At 45.9% G+C, this 24134-nt stretch overlaps 1 protein-coding gene across 6 annotated transcripts in view; it reads right to left on the reverse strand.

The window, feature by feature from the left end:
- TNS2 (tensin 2) overlaps positions 1–24134 on the reverse strand; it is a 181570-nt gene that overhangs the window by 88881 nt on the left and 68555 nt on the right. For all 6 annotated transcript variants that reach the window (XM_056555326.1, XM_056555323.1, XM_056555327.1 and 3 more), the window contains exon 2: positions 2677–2782. In XM_056555326.1, the coding sequence (XP_056411301.1) occupies positions 2677–2782 (106 nt within the window). The remainder of the gene's footprint in view (positions 1–2676; positions 2783–24134) is intronic.

Here is a 24134-nt window from a genome sequence, read left to right on the forward strand (position 1 = left end):
CCAGAGAAAATGAAGAAGAATGGTTTTAACTCAATGTACATTGAGTTCCAAGAAAGAGTATAGATAAATAAAAACAGGTGGTGCAATGTAATGTTTTCTTCCTGAAACTCTGCATAGAATAAATATTCTGATCCCGAGTGACCACTTCACATGCGGGGCATACTCTACTTTATACAGCTGAGCACAATTCTTGGCTATAAACAGACTGATGTAAATCTATGTCCGAACACAAAATCGTTTAGATGACTAACACAATCTTAGATAACATATTTTATTCATTTATATTATATATTTTTAGTTCAACATGACAATCTTTATTTCTCTGACTTTTTAAATATCCTATGAGTGAATTCAGAGATAACAGGGGCAAGGCCTCTAATTAAGACCCTCATTTATTAATTACAGTGAGGAGGGGCTTCAGAAAGCATCTCCCACTCTGGGTGAGTATTACACATACTGTTCATTCATTTCAATGGGATCTGTGTAACGTTTCATTTCTCCTGTGGTAATATGGATACTGAAAACAGAAGTGGTTTCCCTCACAGATTGCTTGGGGTTCCAGTAGCAGAACACCTTGTGATCAGCTTCTCAAAGGAAACCTAAAAAAGGTTACCCTCACTTTTACTTACTTCCTGCTGCATGAGAAAATTGTGCACGCACTGTGTACAGGGGTTGCGTTATGCATATTCATATGGTGGGCCAGACAAAGGCAAAAGTGGGCTGGATGTCAGGGTGCACTTGAGTCTTAGGAACGCCTCATGTGCACCAAGCCAACTTATATCAGTATAATATTAGTGTGACGGACTGACTCCGCCAAAAGTGACTTCTCTTTCCGGATGACGAGCCCCAGCATATCACAGGCAATATCCCCAGGCAGAACTAGAGATTATTGCATCCTTGTACCCAAAGAACAAGGCAACACCAGTCTTCAGGTATAAAATCAGAACCCTTTATTGTGGAACAAGTGTCTTCTTTTATAGGAAGGACATCACAGGGGGAAGGGTCAGTAAAGACAATACAGGTGACAGTGAGTCTGGGAGATAATCCAATAAAGGTGATTAGCTCTCCCTATACAGTGCCTTGAGTGCAAAAGGTGGAGGTGTGCAGAAGTTGGACTGTGTGCAAAAAGGAGAAGCATGTGTAGAATTAGTGTATTGTACAAAAGGTGAACCGTGTGCAAAAAGTGGACCGTGTGCAAAAAGTGGACCGTGTGCAAAAAGTGGATTGTGTAAAGGAGGTGGACAGTGTGCAAAAGGTAGACCATGTGCAAAAAGGTGTATTGTGCACCGAAAGTGGACCGTGTGCAGAAAGTGTATTAAAACAGTAAATAAAAGTATTTTAACTCTAAGCTTTATGTCACTGGAATACATCAACTGAGGGGTACAAATAGTGATGTCCTAAAGTCCATCCAAGTAGGTAGGGTGACTCTAGGATCCGTCACAATTAGCATATTCCGAAAATGGGTATAACAGAGCAACAGAGCCATGAAGAACAGAAAGGTAAAGACCATGTTCATCAGTGTCACCTGCACTAAAAGGTTAGTGCAGGTAATACTGATGACCCATTTCTTTTAAAAAGGTTTCTAGGGTTAAAAAACATGGCTGATTTTATCCAGAAACAGTGACACAACTGTTTATAGTTTGTGTCTGGTACTGCTTAGGGCCAAGTTGCTATTCCATTCAGTTCCTGTGAAAATGGCAAATATGATTGATGGCCTTGTCCTCAGGATAGGCCATCAATAACTGGGTTGCCAACCAGCTGTTTGGGTAAGCTGCGGCACCAAAATATAAACACAGTCTACAGAGCTGAAAGCCTCGGCTTTATATACTGTGTAGTGGCCGTGCCAGGTTACTGCAGCTCAGCTCCCATTGAAGTCATATATCCTGGTCAGTGGCGTCTTCTGTTTTCACATCTCATCACGGCCATTTCCAGAATTGCAAGATTCTAAACTGGGGGGGGGAAGTCGTGCGTCTTATACGGCAAATACATATTAAAACCTGTCCAATCGCAGTGGTCCCTGCGGCCATCAACGGCTGATCGCGGTGATGCCCTGTATTAACCCTTCAGACACGGTGATCAAAGCTGACTGCCGCATGTGAAACGAAAGTGACACTAACCCGGCTGCTCAGTCAAGCTGTTCGGGACTGCAGCGGTGAAATCGCGGCGTCCCGAACAGCTTACAGGACACCGGGAGGGACCTTACCTGCCTCCTCTTTGTCTGCTCCGTGCCAGGATCCCCTGCATGGCCGGCGCTCTCCTTCATCGTCATCACGTCGTCGCGCACGCCGTCCCGTCAACCAATAGGAGCGGCATGCGTAGCGACGTGATGGCGGCGACGGAGAGCGAGGATACCTGGCAGCAGAGATGTTCCGGAGCGACGGGGACACGTGAGTATTACCTCCTATACCAGAGGTCTTCAACCTGCGGACCTCCAGATGTTGCAAAACTACAACTCCTGGCATGGCTTGCTGGGAGTTGTAGTTTTGCAACATCTGGAGGTCCGCAGATTGAAGGTTCAGAATCTTTTTTTTCTAGATTTTCACCCTTTAAAATTGGGTGCGACTTATATGCTGGAGCGTCTTATATGGCGAAAAATACAGTACTTGTATATATTCACTTGTGATATGCCCCACATGTGATGTTATAATCAGGTTAGTAATAGTTGTCACTGCTCACCTCTGCAGACGCTGCCTTGGGTTACGACAGGTTCACTACAAGCAGCACACAGTCTCTTCTTTTTCAGTACTTTCTCATGGAAAACGTGACGCTCACCCCCCGTGGGCTGCAGAGGAAACAACATCAAGATTAAACATGACCAGAGACCACAAGTCTAAAAGAATCAGTGGGAGACTAAAGCATTGGAATGTTTGTGCCAACATTATGTTGAAATTATGGGTTTACAAAATATGATACAGTTATTGCATAAAAATGAAAACTATTTGAGTATAGCATTGAAAAATGTAATAAAATGCTCCAAAAATTGTCCCCAAGAATATATATTTTTTTAAATTCAAAAGGTTTTTATTTTTAAAGAAATATAATGAAAGTATGTGGTGGCCCAGTGCAGAAGTTATACCCCTGTACCCTCGCTGCATTGTCAGGCAGCCTCCCTGCAGTGTCCCCTGGGCCGCCTTAACCTGTTCCCTTTGTACAGTTGGTTTTATGCTATGTATTGTATATAAGAGTGTTGTACCTTAAGAATATTTGTCATGTGGTTGACCTGTTGTCATGTGAGTGTAACCCAGTGACCATGTGACCTAAGGGTGACCTATGGGACCCCACCAGAGTCTCCCCTATATAAGCCCTGGGAGAAGTCTCTTCACTCTCTTTCTCTTTGAGCTCAGCTCTGAGCTTTTGCTGAGGTCCAGCCAAGTCAAGTCCTAAGAGTATGTCTGGAGTCCATAGGAGACCTCAAGTCCATCCAGCAGCCACAAGTCTACAAGTAAGCTACAATTGGGGTATAGTCAGTCTCATTCAAGTCAGCGTGGCCTGCAGCAATATTGTCCCAGTCCACTACAAGTCCCTGCAAGCCATATGGTCTCTGAAGTCCCTGGTCACCTCCGTTGGCCTGGCTAAGCTGTATAGACTGTTCCATCTGTCACTCAGTAAAGCTACCGTTGTCCGTAACTTGGCGTCAGAGTCATTATTGCCCCCGTGCCTACCCCAGGATCTAGCGGTATACCTTCGGGTGGTCTTGAAGGTAAACCATGCCCTGGTGTCACAAATACAAAGGGTTAATGACATCTGCCCCTAGGGTAATTCCATCTGCCCTCACACACCCTCTACCACAAGTATATCAGTAAACCACAGTACAGCCAAGTACATCATAAACAATAGGTAATATAATGTAAGCAGTAGAATAGATTTATTTTGATTTGGCACCCAAGTAATGGCTCATAAAGGGATGACACCAGAAGTAATATCTTGGATGGACTTGTTACCAGAAGTCTATGTTTTCAAGTTGTCACAGTATAATGTTTACTTTGCCTTGTGGTGGTGCTACAGGGAAATTGAACAATCTTGTGATCAACTTAACCTCATGGGAACCTTCCAAACAAAATGAGTTGGTCAAAAGTGGACAAACCTTTAAATACCCTAGGGTTATGGTTAGTGGAATTACATGGGGGATTGTCTAGCTACCCTGTGTACAATATTCTTAGGGGGTGCAAAATGTGACTAGTATTCTGCCTCATAACCGTCCACATGTGTAAAGTGAGTGCACAGAGGATATACACTGTATGCATCACTGCTCACTACTATACTGTTCTCACACTCAGCCTGGCCAATATAAAATGAGCAACGATGCACGCAGTATATGCAACACTGCTCAGTACTGTACATGAGCAAGGAGTCTGGTGATAGACCATATTCCCTGCTACTGTACAAAAGAGAGTAGCATGCTGCTTATCATGTTTGTGGGAACTACACTTACTGTAGGGAGCGTGAATGACTATACACATTACTGTTCACTCAACATTTGTTGGGCCGTCAGAAGGCACAAAACTTGCCTTATCCTTGGCATGGGCAACCTATGCTATACCATTGGCTCCGGCACATGTAGAGAGTAGACAACAACTAATGCTGAAAGCAATGAAACCGGGATCTCCCTGGTATCTTATGATATTCTGATTATTATGTTTAGGTACGTCTTTACAAATCTGGCACTGGTAACTGAGGCTAGACAGCCTCTTAAAGTCTACAGTATTTGGCCATCACATTTTAATGACTATTTTGCATAAAAAAAGTTCTTTATCCCAATAATATGGGATGAAGCAATGGGAATCCAAGTCCTCTTATCCCGATCCCATTACATCAAAAGCACAAGTATTGCCAATACATTACAGATGTAGGTGTGTTATCCATTATCACGCACATGTATATTTAAATTACACTGGATGATGACAGTAGAATCTATAAATCCCCAAACTATGATATCATGACCAAGATAGAAATATCATCTAATCATTTCAGCACGTTTCTGCATATACTGGGATAACACATGTGGCAGATCAGTATCAGTGATAAATCTTTATCTTTATGGGGTACCTTGTGTTTGATGATAAGATATTTCACCCCCTGTACTTACTGATACCAATAAAGGAAGTTTCCATGAACTAGGTATTCGTAGTCTCATTCTAGTTGTTGCCTATTAGGCTATTGGGGACAGCAAAAAAAAAAAAAATAGAAGCAATAACATTTGCTCTTGACACTATCCCAGACTAATTCTAATTCCTTTATAAAACATGATTATACAACCTACTTTTATTTTCATATACCAATGCAAAGCTTAGCCAATCTCTGGTCAGATAACAGAGAAACATATAGGAGAAGTTCCCCTTTAAAGGGGATTGTCCACAAAACACACAGAAAAGAGGATGAGTGTCTGATCAGTTGGGGCCTGACCCTCCATTACTCACCGGTGTCCCCTCTGGTTGAATGGAGCAATGGCCGCACAGCACTCAGCTACCTTCATGTGGTCTGTAGAGTTGAATAAAGCCGCAGTGCATCTGTCCAAACAAGGGATGGGTCACGGGACCCTAGTTTTTATGATCGGTGGGGAAGGCCCAGAGGTCTGAAACCTACCAATCATACATGGGAAGAAGGGGTTTTGTGGGCAAACCTCTTTAAGATGTTTTCTGTAAATAAAGTTTACAATCTGCATCTTTCCGAATATATTTAGTGTTGCAGATTTTAGCTGGTTTACATCCAGACCTTGCCTTACTCCCAGTTGAGTAGTAAATACACTTGTATCCAATCTAGAACATCCTTGGTAAGCTAAGTACATCAGCAGCGCAAATCTCTCCACTTCCTGCAGCGTATTAATCAATTTCCAATGTTTACAAAATGTATCAGTCTTAAGAACAGGCTGTTTAGCTCACAAATAATTCCCTAGAAAGGATTTTATCCAGTACTCCACCAACAGCTAAAATAGGACTGTACAGGTCCTCAATCAATGGACATAAATAAGAATATTTTCATTCACTGTCAGCAAACAAAAATTCTGAAAATGATGGGGAAATGAAACATGGAGTATCTATATATATATATAGGGTGGATATAGATGGGGCCCCACCTCAGGGACCCACACTTGGCTGGTGAACAGGGTTCTCCCATTCTGTCATGTGTGGCTGTCTTCAACAACTGCATTCCCACCTGACAAAAAAACAACGTAGTCTCTCTTCACTAAAGTCTATGAAATCTGTTGAAAAATCAAATCAAGCTGCGTTTACTGTTCCCATACCTGTCATAGACTTTGTAGAGAGTACTGAGCATGTGTCCACAACCACTACTCCTTTAAAAGGGTACTCCGCCCCTAGACATCTTTTGGATAGGGGATAAGATGTCTGATCGTGGGGGTCCCGAACTTTGCTCCATGTCGGATGACTGGCGATGCAAAGCAGAGGCTCGTGACGTCACAGTCACGCCCCGCTAGTGACATCACGGCCGTACCCCCTCAATGCAAGTCTCAATACTGATGCTCTAAACGAATGCTGGGTGCAGCACCTGAGATCGCGGGGGTCCCCAGCAGTAGTACCCCCGTGATCAGACATCTTATCTCCTATCCTTTGGATAGGGGATAAGATGTCTAGGGGTGGAGTACCCCTTTAAGGCAGCTTTCAGATCATTGCAATATGGATATATTTTTCCATCCGTGTTACATCTACAAGTCCAATCTCAATCGAGAGTCTAATGCCCCATAATATAGCATCATAGAGCACTATGAACTTTCAGTCTAGGTCATTGTGGTGCCCACTAGAAGGATAGATGAAATGGTCTAGGGCAGCCAAGAGTATTATTCTTTAGTGAAGTCAAGGATGGATTTGTGGCTGACTAACCCTGTAGATCCCCCTGTGATACCTTGCATCCTTTGTAACTGGGGGTCTACACAATAGGTGGTAGTCCTTCACCCAGGTGTACACTTGAGTGAGGTGTCTGGGAGGTGTACCCGTGATGGTGTGTGCAATAGGAATACTCCAGACAAGCTGATGACTTGCAAAACAGGAGTAAACTTTACCAAAGTCCACTGTGCACATAATATATTCTCCTTACAGCACATGCAAAGTTACAGTACTTTTGGATAGATGAGAGGATACTGGTCACAGTTCTCTTTAAGTGATTTGTTAGCAGTAATACTGAAAAAGACACTGGATAAAGTATACTTTAGTGTTACTAATAATGATAGATATAGTCCCATTAACAAAATCCTCCTCCAAGAAGGCCTTCACAGGTTGGCTAATTATGGTGATAATACTTCAGAAGACTTGTACTTAAAGTTGTGGGTATTACAAATCTCTATATCAGCGCATAAGATACAGATAGTCGTAAGCCACACAGCACTAACTTCTGCTGGAAGTCCACAAAAAGATAAGTGATTGCAGAAGGGTCCTTACTCAGCTTTTACCTCTTATGTCTAGATTATTCTCCCTCCCTAAGTTGAGACTGACCCAGAGCTGAATTTAAGCAACAGGAACTGGAGTTGACTCACTGGCAAGGACAGGGCTTGGTTACTTGCTTCATAGCAGACTTTAATTGAAAACTGGATTACTGAACTAGGCCTATTGCTCCTTCTCCTCACATGACCTAGCAGGAGGCAGACAGACACATCTGCACACTACTCTAGCTAGGGACAGACTAATTGGTTCTAGCCCCCTAAGGAGAAAAAGCTGGACTTTGGAAACTCCTCCCACAGACCTTCTAGCAGTTTCTACATAGAAACTTATCTGAGGGGAGTCATGTGACCAAAATTCCATTCATCCTTACATAGACAATCCAACAGTGATAGCATTAAAGAACAACACACTTAACTCAGGTACTTATACTACAGTGTAAGTAGAGGTCGCAGTGTGATATACAAAATGGTAAACTATACATGTTTAACTCACAAAACTTAGATACAAATTTAGATATTTGGAAAGAGAACTCCTGTAAGGTTTAATGGATGCAGAAATGCATCCATATTATGTTTGTCTGAAAAGGGCCTATGTCTGCATCATTTCACTCAATAAGTTATTCACAGAATAAACGATCAAAACACCAGTCCTGGTCCTCGTGGTCAAGTCCCCACTAAAATGAATAGGCATCACAAATACCAATGACTGCTCCAACTAGGTTTTCTTAAACTACAGATATAAACAAAGTCAAGTGATTGCACTCCCTGGGTAGAGCACATCCATATTCATAGGGACAAGGGCAATGTGTTACTGGCATTCTCTCCCCAAGGGCCCAAGGCATCTACATGGGTTTCTCTATAGTACCTACTGTATGTCCCTGGGTTGAACTCATTTCCACTGATCCTAACCCTTCAATAAATATCTTTTTTACTGATCACTTCTATACTTTCCAGCTAAAGCTAGGTCCACAAGTGCATTCTCTCTGCATTCTGTTAGAGATTCCATCATTTATGGTGGGAAAAATAGCTCAGCATGCGAGGCTAGTTGTGCAGTAAAATGATGCAAATCATGATAGAACCTGATAAATCCCATTATAAGTTAACAGGGTCTTTTGGGCATTAGTTTCTGTCATGACAGATCCATCACAGCCTGAATTCCCTTGTTGTGCTCCTAAGATGGAGAATCTATAATACAGACGTGAAGCTAACCTTAGACGCAATTCACAATAGCCCATAGCCTTTACTTTCTGGTAACCTGTCCCAGCAGTGAGAACAAGGAAATCGTTTTCCTTCGCTTCCTCTGTTGGGACCCATTCACCTTATGTTAAGACATAGAATAATGAATGGAGTCAGCGGGAACAGTGAGCACTGCTGAGCAGGTGCTTATGGCAAAACAATCCGTACAGAACTGTAATTTGTAAATCACTTTCCAGGGACCAGATGTTTCACATGTTGAGTGTAGAAGATGCCAGCACGATCATTTCATTCTATCTAGGAATTTTCTCTTGGCTGCAGGGTGGGAGCACAAAGTGTTTTCATCAGCAAAGGCAGACGGACAATAAAAGTTGGGATGACAAAAATGTAGTGGCTGATTGTTTTCATCAAAGTAAAGTGGACAGCTGCTAAAAAGACTAAACAATGCTAAACAAATGGTGAGAAAACGGTGTAAAACAAAATTCCCCCCCCCCCCCCCCCAAAGACGTTATTGGTATATTCTAGCTGCAAATGGCGATTTACCCTGTTTATAATTGTACGTTTATGGCAGGTAAGTCTTATTATTACAGACAGTACAGATGCAGAAAATTCTTTTTTCAAAGCCCATCAGAAGCTATCACAAAATTATTGAACATCAGCTCTAGTTGAAACATAACATTCATTTGGTATACACTAAAATAAAAGTCCCCCGGCACAAATGTGTTCAAACCTGTAAACAAATAAACAAACAATGCACGTGAACTCAAGCAAACAGATAGAGATATGAAAATGGGGTGTTGAGCAAAGTAAATAAGGCCAAAATCATATCATGTATGGTTTGCAAAACTAAATTTCCTGCTCTTAAATACAAGTGTACAATACATGTATGTCCCATATATCCCAACGCATTTCCCCCTTGTTTGGTTCTTCACAATCTTGAGGTTCATCAGGGGACCAAGACATCAGAATTAAACATACTTTGATATGGTATGGCTGCGCAATATATTTGCTAGATCTGCGAAGCTAGATCACCGGGTCCAAATATGAACCACTCACTTAGATCCTTTGCTGAGGATACACTGTAGTATTGGAGCCCAGGATGAGGGGTCTTATTTACCAGGGGATGTCAGTAGAGACTATTCCTATAACAAATCCATAATTTGCAGTAATTTCCTTGCCATGAACAAGACCAAAACACAGATGAAATTCCAATAGGTCCTGTTACAAATCAAGAATCCTGATCGATTGGGATTCATTTTATAATGGATCTGCCATACAAGTTATGGTTCCTTTAAGTATAGAAGCCAAGATAGTTGGGATGTGTCATCCTACTAAAAAAAAGGCCAGGGCTATAGGGTGTGAGAGATTTTAGGTAGAGCTAGCAATGGAGGTGGAGTTAGCAGCACAGGGAGAGCTATTTGCATGGGGGAAGATAGCAAAAGAGTTAGATAAAAATAAAGGGCATGGTTATGCAAACATGTGACCATCTGTGTATCACATCTACAGCTGGAGTGACAAACGGGTCGACCCATGACCGCAATGCTAGCGACAAGCCACTTAGATTGCAATGGCAACTGGCCTGTTAGCATCTTGAGGTTTTACCTGCAGACATTAACAGAACAGTTATTTAGTTTAAAAAATCCAGGGGACAGGATGAGGGTGTTTGTGGGAAAGTAGAAGTCTGTAAAAAAATTTGCCCACAAAAAAACGTAGATGATTTTGTCAAACCTGATACCCATGCTGAGTAACCATTTTCCCAGAAATAAATATGTTGTGTCAGAGATTTTATATGGATCTGTAAATATCCTTATAAAACTGTTTATTTGTACTCATTGATTTAATTGTGATACATACAGAAGGGCCACATTTCAAACCAGCTTCTAACTAAACTTTTTATACCCAGAGCTCCACTTAAATGAGACCTTTCACCAGGACAAGTTCTATTCAGGTTAATAGATCCTATTGATCCTATTTTATTCTTCCCTGAACCCCATTTTCAAACATGGAGCATGGACTGTTGAAAGTGTGGTGCATCACTGAAAAACAGTGAAGGTCCAGCACGAAAATGTTACATCAAACTAAGGGGGTTACACCCGAAACACATCACTTTCCGAAACACATCACTACTTTCAAGTTTGACGCAACATTGGCCACACTGGATCTTTGTTGTTTTCTTGCAGTTCTTGGGTGTCGTACTACGCTGTCTGTGACGTTGCTGGGGTGAATCGTGTGAGCTGGATACAATGGAAAACAAATAACTGTTTACACTACTTTCATAGTGGTATAAATTCCACCACCACACAAATGGTTGAAAAATGGAGTGCAAATTACACCAGAACATAAGCCATGGCCACTTTTCTGAGTTTGTTAAGAGAAGTCCAAAATCTGTTGCTTTTCAACATTTATGAAAATCTGGTGTAAAGTACATGCACTACTTTTTGAAAGGAAAACAGGCAAAGAATATTTACGCATACGTTGGCAACCTATTAAAATTGAATGCCAAAGTATACATGCTCGTACCGGCAAGGGCCTTACTGACTTTAATTGCCAAGAGTTTGGTAATTTCCCGAATGTATACTTGAATTTTCTGGACGTAATAGTATAGAACAGAATGCTTTTAAGTTCTGGAAAATACGCATATACATTTGGGAAGTTACCTGAAAGTCACTAGCTGAATAACTTTGGGCCATTAAAGTCATTGGGGTCAGTGCCAGTACATACATGATGTGATGAAATATATATGTGCAACATACTGTCACATCGTAATGTGAACCCAGCCTAAGATGTGAGCTGCCATAGTTAGAAGGGGATAAGTAGATGCCAGACACCTCTGGCTGTGCTTACTTTTGAAAGAACAGGAGAACATAGGATCAATTCCGTTAAAATACAATATATTGCATCACTTTTTCCCCAACATAGGCAGTGGCCTATGTCGACAGGGCCTGATGACTAATATCTAACGTATATGGCCAGAATTGGGACACAATACATATATGCCTATATTGGAGGAGGCCTCTGCTAATTCTTTCTGGCCACGGCCTTCGCAAACCTTCATCTGGTCTTTCACATATCTGCCCAGCTTTTTTCCAAACAATTATTGAAGGGGTTATCCATTTTTATACAAAAATCTTAATCCTTTCAGTACTTATGAGCTGCTGAAGTTGAGTTGTTTTTTTCTGTCTAAGTGCTCTCTGGTGACACGTGTCTCGGGACCTGTCCAGAGTAGAAGCAAATTCCCATAGCAAACCTATTCTGCTCTGTGCTGTTCCTGAGGCAAGCAGAGATGTCAGCAGAGAGCACTGTTGCCAGACAGAAAAGAACAACTCAACTTCAGTAGCTGATAATTATTGGAAGGATTAAGATTTTTTAATAGAAGTAATTTACAAATCTGTTTAACTTTCTGGAGCCAGTTGATCTAAAAAAATAGTTTTTTCCTGGAATACCCCTTTAAGGTTATATAGTGGGCATCTATTTGGGCATTTATCTTGGTTTCTGTGACACCTATTTTGTATAGCAGAAGGTTTTTGCATTTCTAGAATTCCTGGGGTTGACATTTACCAACATTATAAAGACAGATTAATAAGCGTGACATTTAAGAACAATGGACTATCCTGACAGACACCTTAATACAATGATGAATATATGAGAAAAGTCCACGGTGTGACTTCTCCAGCACACTTTCAAAAGTGTTTTGTGAAATGAACTGTTGTTCCTAATGCTTTTCCACATAACAAGTGGAAATTCTGAACATGAAATATCCTGTAAATGACCCAAAATAAATAGAGGAAATTCACGGCATAATGTGCCTTTCATCATACACTCTTACATGAGCAAAAATTGGATACTTTTTATGCAGAATTTTATCTAAGAAAGAAAAAATAACCCCAAAACCTCTGAAATGTTTCCAGTGCTTTGCTTTTCAGGATCTGGTTACTTAAGCTCTTGTGAACATACTTTATGAAATTTTGGTAGAGAAACACAGGCACATGAATACTATAAAACTGCCAGGCATATTTTAATTTCTTGGACCGACCTCCTATAACCTCACTGGTGCTAAATCTTTCCATATGGCAATGCATAGGAGAATGAGAGCTCCTTTTTATAATGTAACTAGTATCAACATCATTTGGCGGAGATCTAACCACCCAATTTAACATAAAAAGGGGTCTTCTGTGGGGGTGGTCTTCTCAAAGAATGCATAATAAATGAGGGATTGAAAATCAGTCAAAAAATCCGGTCTTGGTAATTGTCATCAGCTATTAAAGGGGTACTCTGCTTATCCCCTATCCAAAGAATGTCTGATTGCAGGTGGGTTCCCGTCGCTGGGACACACATGAACTCCGTGCAGTACCTGGCGTTCATTTAGAATGCTCGGTGCAGGCGGCGGGGGTTGCGACGTCATGCCACGCCCCCTCAATGCAAGTCTATGGGAGGGGGCCGTCACGCCCCCTCCCATAGGCTTGCATTGAGGGGGCGTGGCGTGACAGCATGAGGGGCCGTGGCCATGACAGCATGACTCAGCCCACCCAAAATGTTCTGAACGCTGGAGCAGCGGAGTACCCCTTTAAGGGGTAAAAATAAGCCAGATGCAGCTTCTCATCAGGTTTCATGGCATTCCTTTGTTTGTCTGTTCCAGTGCTGAAAAATATGCATTTCTCTAAATATATAAATGAGACTGATGTGCCCAGAGGGCGTTCCCCAGTGCTGCAAGAGTCCAAGGTTAGCCAACCTACTCATTTTCTTTACCACCTCCTGGCCCGCTTGCATCCACCCACCTTTGAACGAAAGCCACTTGGCAGTCTTCTCCTTTTCTCCTCTCCTCTGAGATATTGCACAAAAGTTGTTCTGCGCTTGTACATCAAGCAACTAACTGATGGCGCTTGCACAGTTTACTGCACTTCATTTGAAAACCACATAGACTTGCATGTCAGTGTGGCATAGCCATTTTGTGTCCACCGTTTAGCCCATCTATAAAATACAGAATTTTGCAGTTGATTGGTATGTCACCGGACCTACTAATGAATCTGATTGGACAGGCCTCACTGCAGCTCCACCCTTTAAGACCTATTCAGACACAAACCAACCCTTTAAAGGGCTATTCTGCCCGTAGACATCTTATCCCCTATCCAAAGGATCTCCCTGCTGCATCCGACGTTTGTTTAGAGCGTCGGGTACAGTGTTGGAGGCTTGTGACATCATGGCCATACCCCCTCAATGCAAGTCTATGGGAGGGGGCGTAAAGCCCTTCCCCTCCCATAGACTTGCATTGAGGGGGCATGGCGTGACGTCTCGAGCAGGCCGTGACCGTAATGTCACGAGTCTCAACCCCCGCATCGCCAGTCATCACCAGTTTGCTCCATGCACTGGATTTCTGGGGAGCTGCAGCCGAGATTGTGGGGGTCCCCAGCGGTGGGACCCCCGCGGTCAGACATCTTATCTCCTATTCTTTGGATAGGGGATAAGATGTCTAGGGGCAGAGAACCCCTTTAAACTAATTTACTGCATGATGAAAGTTCCCAAAACACTGCACAGAAAGATATTTGATTGTACACAGGAAAAAGTATAAACTAAAACTAACTACACCCTCAAAAATTGGTGATAGATACTTTATATGGGTTCCCCACGAGTGCAGTAAATGTCAGACAAAAATATTACAGTATCCGTTAAAAGAAAATAAAGATATATTTGAAATTGACTTTTATTCTTGAATAAAACTGCTTCCACCTTAATGGCTTGCTGACACAGACGTATGTCTCAAATATATATATATTTTTTTAAAAATCCTTTAAGCCTTGCCAATGTAAACTTCAAAAGTGTGCTAGTCCTTGTTCCAATCTTCCCACCTGAAATGGTATTTAAACCATCCAAAATATAAAAATTTGTAAAACAAAATAAATAAATGAATAAAAACTCTGCTTTTTTTGAAGTCTGGTTCTAGGAAACAGTTTGGTGAAAAATAGGATGGCTGGTTGGGAAGAAGGCAGGAATCCTTCTGCCATGTATCTCTTAGTCATTTGGAGATACCAACTACAGGAACTAAAATATACAACATAATATGGTTTTAGGTTTGGCAAAACAACCATGACAACATACAGCCAATAAATTTAAGTCATGTGTTTTGTCAATTAATAATGTATTTAATAGGAAAGCAAAAAAAATGCCTGCTAGGCTGAAGGGTTAATGTTGTATTAGGCTGGATTCACAAATAGTATCCTGTCCTCATTTTGGTCATTACTTTTCTCAGTATTTTTAGCCTAAACAGCATTGGAACCAACACAGAGAAAAACAGTAATAGAAAGATTTGAACCTTTTTCTCAGCATGCAACTCCTGTTTTTGTTAAAAATAATGACCAACATGATCTCCAAAATAAGAACCCAATCCAAATCAAAATACTATGTGTGAACCCACTCTGCACCCATCCATTTGTAATATATGTTTTTATTTCCTTCAGCCTTTTCTTACTTATATCTGATTCCTGGTTTAACCCCTTTTACGACTCCAGAAGAAGACAATTATACTGTAGAGTCATGACTAGGGGATATTATAGCTGCTGTAACCTACCTCCCACCAACCCCTTTGTCCCCATAACAACCCCTTACCTTAAACACGACAGACACAATGTTGGTGATAACAAGGCCACAGCAGCCCCTTTATTAAATAACACAATTAAAACGTTGTAATGCAACTATAGTATGAACATCATACATAAACATTGTATAAACATCCTTAAACATAATTTAACATAAGTTAACATGTCCCTAATACATGAGGAGGAGGACCTGAAGGCACTGTTACCGAGCCCAAACTAGAATGGGGCCTCCCTTACTCCTAGCCGTGAGCACCTGCACAGGAGCACCGTTTTGTGAGGCCCCCCGACCATCCTGGGACCCATGTCCCCTTGAAGAATTTCTCCATCGGGCTGGGAACCGCTCCCAGCCCACCTCCACACTGTATCCCATCACCTCCATGCCATCCACATGTACCTCCAGGTCTCTCTCCTGCCACCGCCACAACGGCGACAAGTGACACCTCACTAGTCACCGTTCCTCCACAAACTAAGCGCTCTTGCCACTACCTCTCGAATCTCCAAAATCCATAGATCCATTCCCAAAACATTGAGGTGGACCCCATCCTCAGCCATGAACTCCAAAGGGCCCCCCTCCAATTCCCGATGTCGCACCACCAGTCCCCCATTCCGGGCCACGAATTTGCTAACAACCTTGTTAACCTTAATCCGAGCCCTATTTAAAGCCACCACCGAACGGGCCTGCCTCCACTTGCGCCTAGCCACCATCTCGGACCACACAACAATCAGGCCAGGAAAGGACGACCACAACCTGAACAAGTCCATCTTGATGTCCCTGATAAGATCGCGCGATCTCCGCACACCCAAATCATTCCCACCCAGGTGTATAACCAGGACATCGGGAGCCCTATCCAAATGGACAAAGAACTGAACCCTGGCCAACAGCTCCGCCCACCTCATTCCCCCCTTCCCCAACCAATGCACCTGTCCTGCCGAACTCTCCAAGCCCAACTGGCGGCCCGCCGGGCAAACACCAGCCCTCACCCCGCCCCTCACCACATATGAGTGGCCGACAATCCAAACCAGTCCCGGGCCAGCACCTGAAAGACAAAAGCAACAAGAACAAACTACCAACCGCACTCCCAATCACACAGCACTCACACCAAATGAGGACGAACATACAGTTGAAACCTCTCCGACTCCCACCTCCTGATCCGCCGAATGACGTCAGGCCCCAAGCCCCACCGAGACGCCTCGGTGGCCGCCCCGATGCGGAACGAATGAGAGCTATACTCCCTCGCACCGCAACCCACCATCTCCAAACATTTCCGAAAAACCCCAACAAATTGAAAACGCGACAAGAACCCCCCGTCCGCATGCACCAATAGAGGACCCACAACCCCCGTCCGAACTTCCAAAAATGCGGCATAACAAAAAACCGGACACATATCCGAACCCTGCAGAGCCGCCAAACACACAGTCGCCCCAAGACCCACCTGATCCGTCTTAGAATAGCGCAAAAAACATCGCAACACCCCATCAGCCAGACTCACATCGGAAAAAAGCAAACCCCCAACACGCCGCTTACTAGGCGCCACCAGTTCCGAAATACGAAACGCCCCAAAAAACGCCAACGCAAACGCCAGTCGAAACAAGCGACACTCATAATCCGAAAAATACATCTCCCCCAACGCCACCCCCAACTGACACAAAAGCGGAAAAGTCACTGGGCGCCTCACATCCCTGGACACCGGCCCTTTCCGAAACCCTCTCAACGCCTGTCGCACCAAAAACGACTTAGAAACATCCGGCAAACCCCGAACATTAAACCAAAATGCCAAAGCCGACATTCGTTGACCAATTCCCGCCGGAGACACCCCTTCGCAAAACGCCCTACCAACATAAAACAACAAGGCCGCCTCCCATTCAGCGGGGGCGCCCGCGATTGACAACTGCCCCACCAGCTTCTCCCAGTCTGACCACCAGCGCCGATAAGCCGACCAAGTGGCCTGGTACACTGAGCGGCCGACCAAAGCAAGCGCCACCTCTAAACCAGACGCCACAGCCATTCCGGACACGGAAGGCCGGTCACCTCTGCCTCCGGCGCCAATTCCCGGAAACGGTCCCACTGTAGACGAGAGAGAGCGTCAGCCACCGCATTATCCACCCCCGGTACATGCAACGCCACCACTTGTGAATTAAGTTCCAACACCCTTAACACCAAATGCCGCAGCAACGTAACCACGGGCGGAGAACTCGCCGTCTGGTTGTTAATGGCCAAGACCACCCCCATGTTATCACAATGGAAACACACCTTCCGATTGCGAAACATCTCACCCCACACAAACACCGCCACCACAATCGGGAACAGCTCCAGGAATGCCAGGTTTTTCGTCAACCCCGCCTCCTGCCACTCACCCGGCCATTGCCCCACGCACCACTGACCCTGAAGAAAAGCCCCAAACCCGCAGTCCCCTGCCGCATCGGTATACAAGTCCAAATCCACACTCGACACCGGCTTCCCCATCACCACCGAACGGCCATTATACCAACTCAGAAAATCCTGCCACACCCCCAGGTCCGCCCGCAACCCAGCCGACAGCCGCACATAGTGTTTAGGCCGCGAGACACCCGCCGTAGCCGCAGCGAGACGCCTGCAAAAAACACGCCCCATAGGCATGATCCGGCACGCAAAATTGAGACGGCCCAACAAAGATTGTACCTCCCGCAGTTGCAACTTGCGAACCCGACATGCCCTCCCCACCGCCTCCCTCAGTTCTCCCAGCTTATCCTCGGGCAGCCGACACTCCATGGCTACCGTGTCGATCACTATGCCCAAAAATGTAACCGAGGTAGACGGGCCTTCCGTCTTTTCAGGCGCCAACGGGACGCCAAACCAACCCGACACCCGCTCCATTTCCCGCAGCAAAATCGCACATACCCTAGACCCAGCCGGGCCCAAAAAAAGGAAGTCGTCCAGGTAATGTAGAACCGACTCCAAACCTGACTCACTCCGCACCACCCACTCCAAAAAGGAACTAAACTGCTGGAAAAACGCACAGGAAACAGAGCAGCCCATAGGTAAACACAAATCCACAAAAAACCGACCCCCCAAACAGCACCCCAACAACGCAAAGCTGTCCGGATGTACCGGCAAAAGACGAAACGCCGCCTCAATATCCGTCTTAGCCAACAACGCCCCCCTGCCGTACTTCCGGACCCACACCAGCGCCGCATCAAACGAGGTGTAAGACACAGCGCAAAGCGCCGGGTCAATGCCATCATTCACCGACCCCCCAACCGGATGGGAGAGGTGATGAATAAGGCGAAACTTGTTGGGTTCTTTCTTAGGGACCAAGCCCAATGGGGAGACCCGCAAGCCCATCAACGGAGGCGACTCGAACGGTCCAGCCATCCGACCCAACGACACCTCCTTCAACAACTTTTCCTCAACTAAATCCGCGCGGGCCAACGCCAAAACCAGATTCCGAACTGCCCCATTACCGGACCCCATCCCCTCGAAGGGGATACGAAAACCCTCCGTAAACCCAGACCGCAAAAATTCCGCCACAACCCTATTTGGGTACCTGGCGAGGAAAGGTGCCATCCTTCCCACCTGCACCGGGGTCGCCCCTCTTCGCGTCAACCTCTCCCAGTCTCCCTTTTCCCCGCCGGAAACAGCGCGACAGCCCGTGTCCTCCCACGCCGCAGCCCGAACATTCGTGTTTAAACCGGCACTCAGCGCCGAACTTGCAATTCCCTTCATTGAATTGCCAACACACTCCTTTTCCGGCCCCCGCCGACCGCCCAGACCCAGAACCAGCCCCCCCTGCGCCGTCCCGAAAGGACTGCAAGCCACCCCCCCCACGCGGAGCGGCCATCAGCCGCATCCACAGCCCAATATCTTTATGGTCCCACCGCAGGTCAGAACGCACCGCCATACGCTGACGAAATTGTTCGTCGTACCGAAGCCACGCCGAACCCCCGTACACCCTGTACGCCTCCCCCACCGCATCCATATAACAAAAGAGACCGGAGCAATGCTCCGGCGACTTTTCCCCCACCACACAGGCCAAAAATGCGAAGGCCTGAAGCCAATTCGAGAACGTCCGCGGTATCAGCCGGTACCGCCGACGCTCCTCCTCCTCCACCTTCTCCAACCGTTTCGACTCATACGGACGCACTCTATCCAGGTTAAATTTTTCGAGCGGGAGTAGCGAAAAAATATCCACGTACTCCCGCTTCCAAATTTTCTCCCTCACTTCGGCCCTAAGGTGCGCGCCTAAGGGGCCCTCAAAGCACACATAAACCTCCCCCCTAGCCGCATCCGCCAAACGAACCCCCCCACCGGACCCCGAAGCCGCTACCACCGGGGAAGTCCCCACCTGCTGAACCCCCACGCCACCCCCAGAAGCCACCCCCGGCGCCACCCCCGGAGCCACCTGCCCTCCAGGTCCCTCCGCTGCGCCCCACACAGGTAACGGTGACCCACCCACGTACAACCCGCTACCCCGCAACAAAGCATGCAACCCATCAACAAAAAACTGCAATCCCCCCAACCCACCCGCCCCCACCCCCAAACCCGCCGAACTGGAGACATTGGTGTACTCACCGGACCTCACCGGCACCGAACCAGCGGCCGTAGCTCCAGCTGCAGGACGACTCCGGATCTCCCGGACTTGACTCACGGCGACAACAGGAGGAGGAGCCAGGGGAACCCTGCCCGCGTGGATATCAGCATCACCGGACGAATCTCCACCAGCAGCAACTTCAGCAACCTCGGGCCTCCGGACCCCGCTACCACCCGCGCCCGCTACAACCCCGAAGGGGAGCAGGGGATTGGCCAGCGGATCCAGGGGAAGAACCGGCACCTCCGCCAGCAGCAGGTCGTCGTCGCTGGCATCACTAGGGGCGGGGCTGATCTCCTCACCTCCACACACTGCAGCCCCCCCCGCCGCAGCCGGACGCACTCTTGGAGCCCGCCGACCTCCTCCCAAGGAAGAGGCCGCAGGCGCACGATGAACTTCGGCCTGTGTCACCACCAGGCCAGCCGAGGCCCGCCCCTCAGGCTGAGGGGCGGGGTCAGTCAGGGCACGCGCCGTCCTCCGTCCTCTGGCCTGCTCCCTCGCCACCGGAACCTCCTGGGAGCAGGCCGCCGATCCACGCTCCCTCCGACGAGCCCGGGGCGCACCGCCAGCACGCCCCGCATTCCGCCCTGCCGCACCGGCAAACGCGGCAGGCGAACCCCCAGGCCGCACACCACTGGCCTCCCCGGTCCTCCCGCCAGCGGCAGCGGCCGAAGGGCTCACCCGCCATCGCCGCGCAGAAGGAGAGGTGTCAGGGGACAAGCGTGCAGGCGGACGAGAGCGCCGGCCGCTAGACCGGGACCCGGGCTCCGCCACCGGCAGCACCATCGGAGCAGCGTAAGCTGGGAACTGCTCCGCAAACCACTGGGGCCCACGGAGCAGCGCCTCCTCTCTCACCCTCCGCAGAATCTCCTCCATCACAGGTCAGGTAGGGAGCACCGTACACTTTCCTTCCTGCGACCCGACTGACCCTAACTTCCTATTCCTTCCCTATATCCCCCTTCTTAACTCCTCCCTTTCCTCTAACAGCTTCCCGCTCAACTCCATTCAACCCTATCCCTGCTGCATAATTCCCCTGTCATGTGCCCCTCCAGTCCTATTCTATCCCTTCCAGGGCATTCTTACTGAGTGTATTACAGTGTTTGGGAATTTCCCATGGATCTCGCTGCAGTATCTGTGCATATTCCCATATTCTGTGCATATCAACATCTTTCTAAATTCCACTCCTGCATTCCGATATCTGCAATGGGAATCACATGTGAGAAAAAGAAAAAAAAAGTAACCCTTATTGATACATCTGTCAGGATACCAGTATGCAGATTAGCTCCATTGCATGCTAATCTATGTAAAAAAAAACACAGCAACATTTGTCTCAGAAATCTGAGGGCATGACCATGACTTTCTGACGTGGATACGCAATAATTTCAGATGGGAAAATATGTCAAGTGCACTGGGTCTGATACAGATGATCATGGCATGTGGGGCCCCATGGAGTCACCATATACAGTAAAATCTCCCTTAGCGGACACCTCCTAATAGCGGACAGTTTTTAATTCCCCAGCAGAGTCCCATAAGACTTAATGTATTTGCACCCTCCAAATAGGGGACATTCCGAATAGTGGACGCGGACACACCCAATAAGGGACAAAACACTCCCAATAGGGGACAAAACACTCCCAGTAGTGGACAACCAACCTATGTGCTGGCCCTAACCTGTACACAGGGCCGCAGTAAGGGGGGTACAGCCAATATATCAGTAAGGGACCCAGGTTCCCAGGGCACCCAGGCCCCTGCTGCACCCCCTGCAGCACCCCCAGCACAGAAGCAGAAGACCGCTGTTTAAACAGTGATCTCCTGCTTCTGTACATCCACTGGCCACATCATTCGCCCCCCTCCTTCCCTGATCCCCCCATGCCACTTTATTCCCTCTGTGCCAAATCCTCCATCCATTTATAACCCCTTGTGCCACATCATTTCCCCTTAATCCCCCCATGCTTTTTAATTTACCCTTTATTACCCTTTGTAAAAATGAATTACCCCCTCTTTACCACCGCATCTGCCATTTCATCCCACCTGTGACATTTTATCCCCCTTTATTCCCCTGTGCCACTTTACTCCCCCTGTGCCAAATCCTCCCCCATCTGGCACAGATGGGATCAAGGGGAAATGTTGTGGCACAAGGGGTAAGGGGGATGATTTGGCACAGGGCACAGGGGAAATAAAGTGGCACAGGGTATAAAGGGTGGATGAAATGGTACAGGGGTTGATAAGGGATGATTAAGCGGCACTGGCACCTATCATGTGTTTTAGGTCATTTTTGTATTCAATCATTTTGAAAGATTTTTGAGCCTTTTTTCTCAATAGGGGACATCTCTCAATAGTGGACACTTTTATTCCCTGTGAGTATCCGCCATTGGGAGATTCTGCTGTAGTGACCCACAGTCAATTTTACAGGGTCTACGGTCCAAGTGTGCAGCAAGGAATGCAAGTCTGTGATGTCCCTATAGTTCTGTGTAAATAAGGTGTAAATAACGTAATGATCTGGAATGGTCACAGCACAATGGCTACATTGAGGACTTGCTGGGACTTGCAACTTAGGCTGGATTCACATATATCCAGTTCAGTGAACCCAGCCTAAAACTGATGAAAAAAGAGCATCAGTTGACATCAGTTGTCTAGGATCCAGCGGTCATGGAGGAAGAATAGGGGAACGCATCTTGGGTCTGATCGCGTGGCTTATGAGAAAATCTGGCATTCAAATTGAGGCACTGGATAACTGTGAACTGTCCCATTCAAATAAATGGAAACAGTTCTACTATCAGTTTTCCCTTAGCTCTGTTCTACAGCGCTGGAGAAAAATGCTGCTAGATCGCCCAATATATGTGAATGGGGCCTTGGTGACTGACAATCATGTCTGCAGGATAGCAAAAGGAAAACTGTCAGTCAAATGAGACCATCCACTGGACTCTGTAAGGGTCTAGGGATTTAACTCAGTAAACCCCAAGTAATCCTGTACTTTTTTCCACTAATCTATATATGAATCTGCTCAGTCCCCCCTGCTCTAAGATATGATGCCTGTAGATAAAGCAGCAGGATCAATATGATAGATTCACTTCTGCTGTTATACAACATGATCCCCTAAACTCACCAGCATCCTAATAGTTAAAGCATGCATCTGTGTACCACAAGTGATAAGATCTAGAAAGGAAAGAGTCTGTCACCCTGACAGCTACAAAGTATTAAATCCACTAGTACCGTCCATGTCCACTGTCTTCTTTTCCATCTAGGTATTCCCCAACAAATAATAAGGCTAGGTTCACACTACGGAATTTCAGCCTGCAATTCCGCTTTGAAATTGCAGACAGGAATTTTGCTTAGTCAATGGGTTTTCCATGCACCTATTCACACTTTGGAATTTTTGAAGTGGAATTTCTGAGCAGAAAATTTGCTTTCAAATTTCCGCCTGAAGAATGGTGTTGCTCATTCTTCAGGCGGATCTACTCGCGGAACACATTGCCGTCTATTGGGGACGGCAATGTCTGCGCGGTCTTAGCGCCGACTGATTCAAAAGATCCACACAGAAATGAACTGCATTGCCGTCTATGGGGACAGCAATGCAGTCTGCGAGGTCCTAGTGCCACAGGCTCGATATCGGGCAGAAATTCTGCCCAGAGATTCCGCAGTGTGAACCCAGCCTAAGGGTTGCCAGCGATAGACTGAACTGTACAATGCATAACAACAAAGCCAATGCCAGCAACCGATCGGCATTATGGAATCGGCATAGTCTGATCCTTCAGTGCAGGGCTGGTCATTGAAAACTCATGGAGTAAATCAAGTGTATGATGGCAGGTGTACAAGAGTATAGACATAACATCCTGCCTTCAAGTATTAATTCTCTTAAATAGTTTTATACAAACACGCTGCAAAACTATGTTTTTACAGACAGCTCGAAATGGGGACATTTCCTCTGCAGCAGTGGCCAAAAACTTCAATGAAGATTTTACAGCACATGGCAATAGGTGAAACCATAACAAATGCCGAAAATGTGCAGCAAATAAAGCCTTTGCAGATTTGAAGATCTGCAATATACCCTTATATTGGGCACAATATAAAAAAATATATATTTAAAATTTATTTGGAGATAAATCAGATTAATGCATTGTCCAAAAAAATTACATATTTATTATTTTATATCTTGTAATTGGTTGCTACAGGAACTACTGGTAGTCTGAGACAGCATGCGTTACTCTACAGATGCTGGACATAGTCCTTACTTCTTAAAGAGGTACTCTGGTGGGAAAAAAAAATCATATGAACTGGCTCCAGACAGTTAAGCAAATTTGTAAATTACTTCTACTAAAAAATCCTAATCCTTCCAGTATTTATCAGCTGCTGCATATTACAGAGGAAGTTGAGTTGTTTTCTGTTTGACCACAG

Source organism: Hyla sarda, chromosome 2 (genome assembly GCF_029499605.1).
Source record: "Hyla sarda isolate aHylSar1 chromosome 2, aHylSar1.hap1, whole genome shotgun sequence".
NCBI classification, from domain to species: Eukaryota; Metazoa; Chordata; class Amphibia; order Anura; family Hylidae; genus Hyla; species Hyla sarda.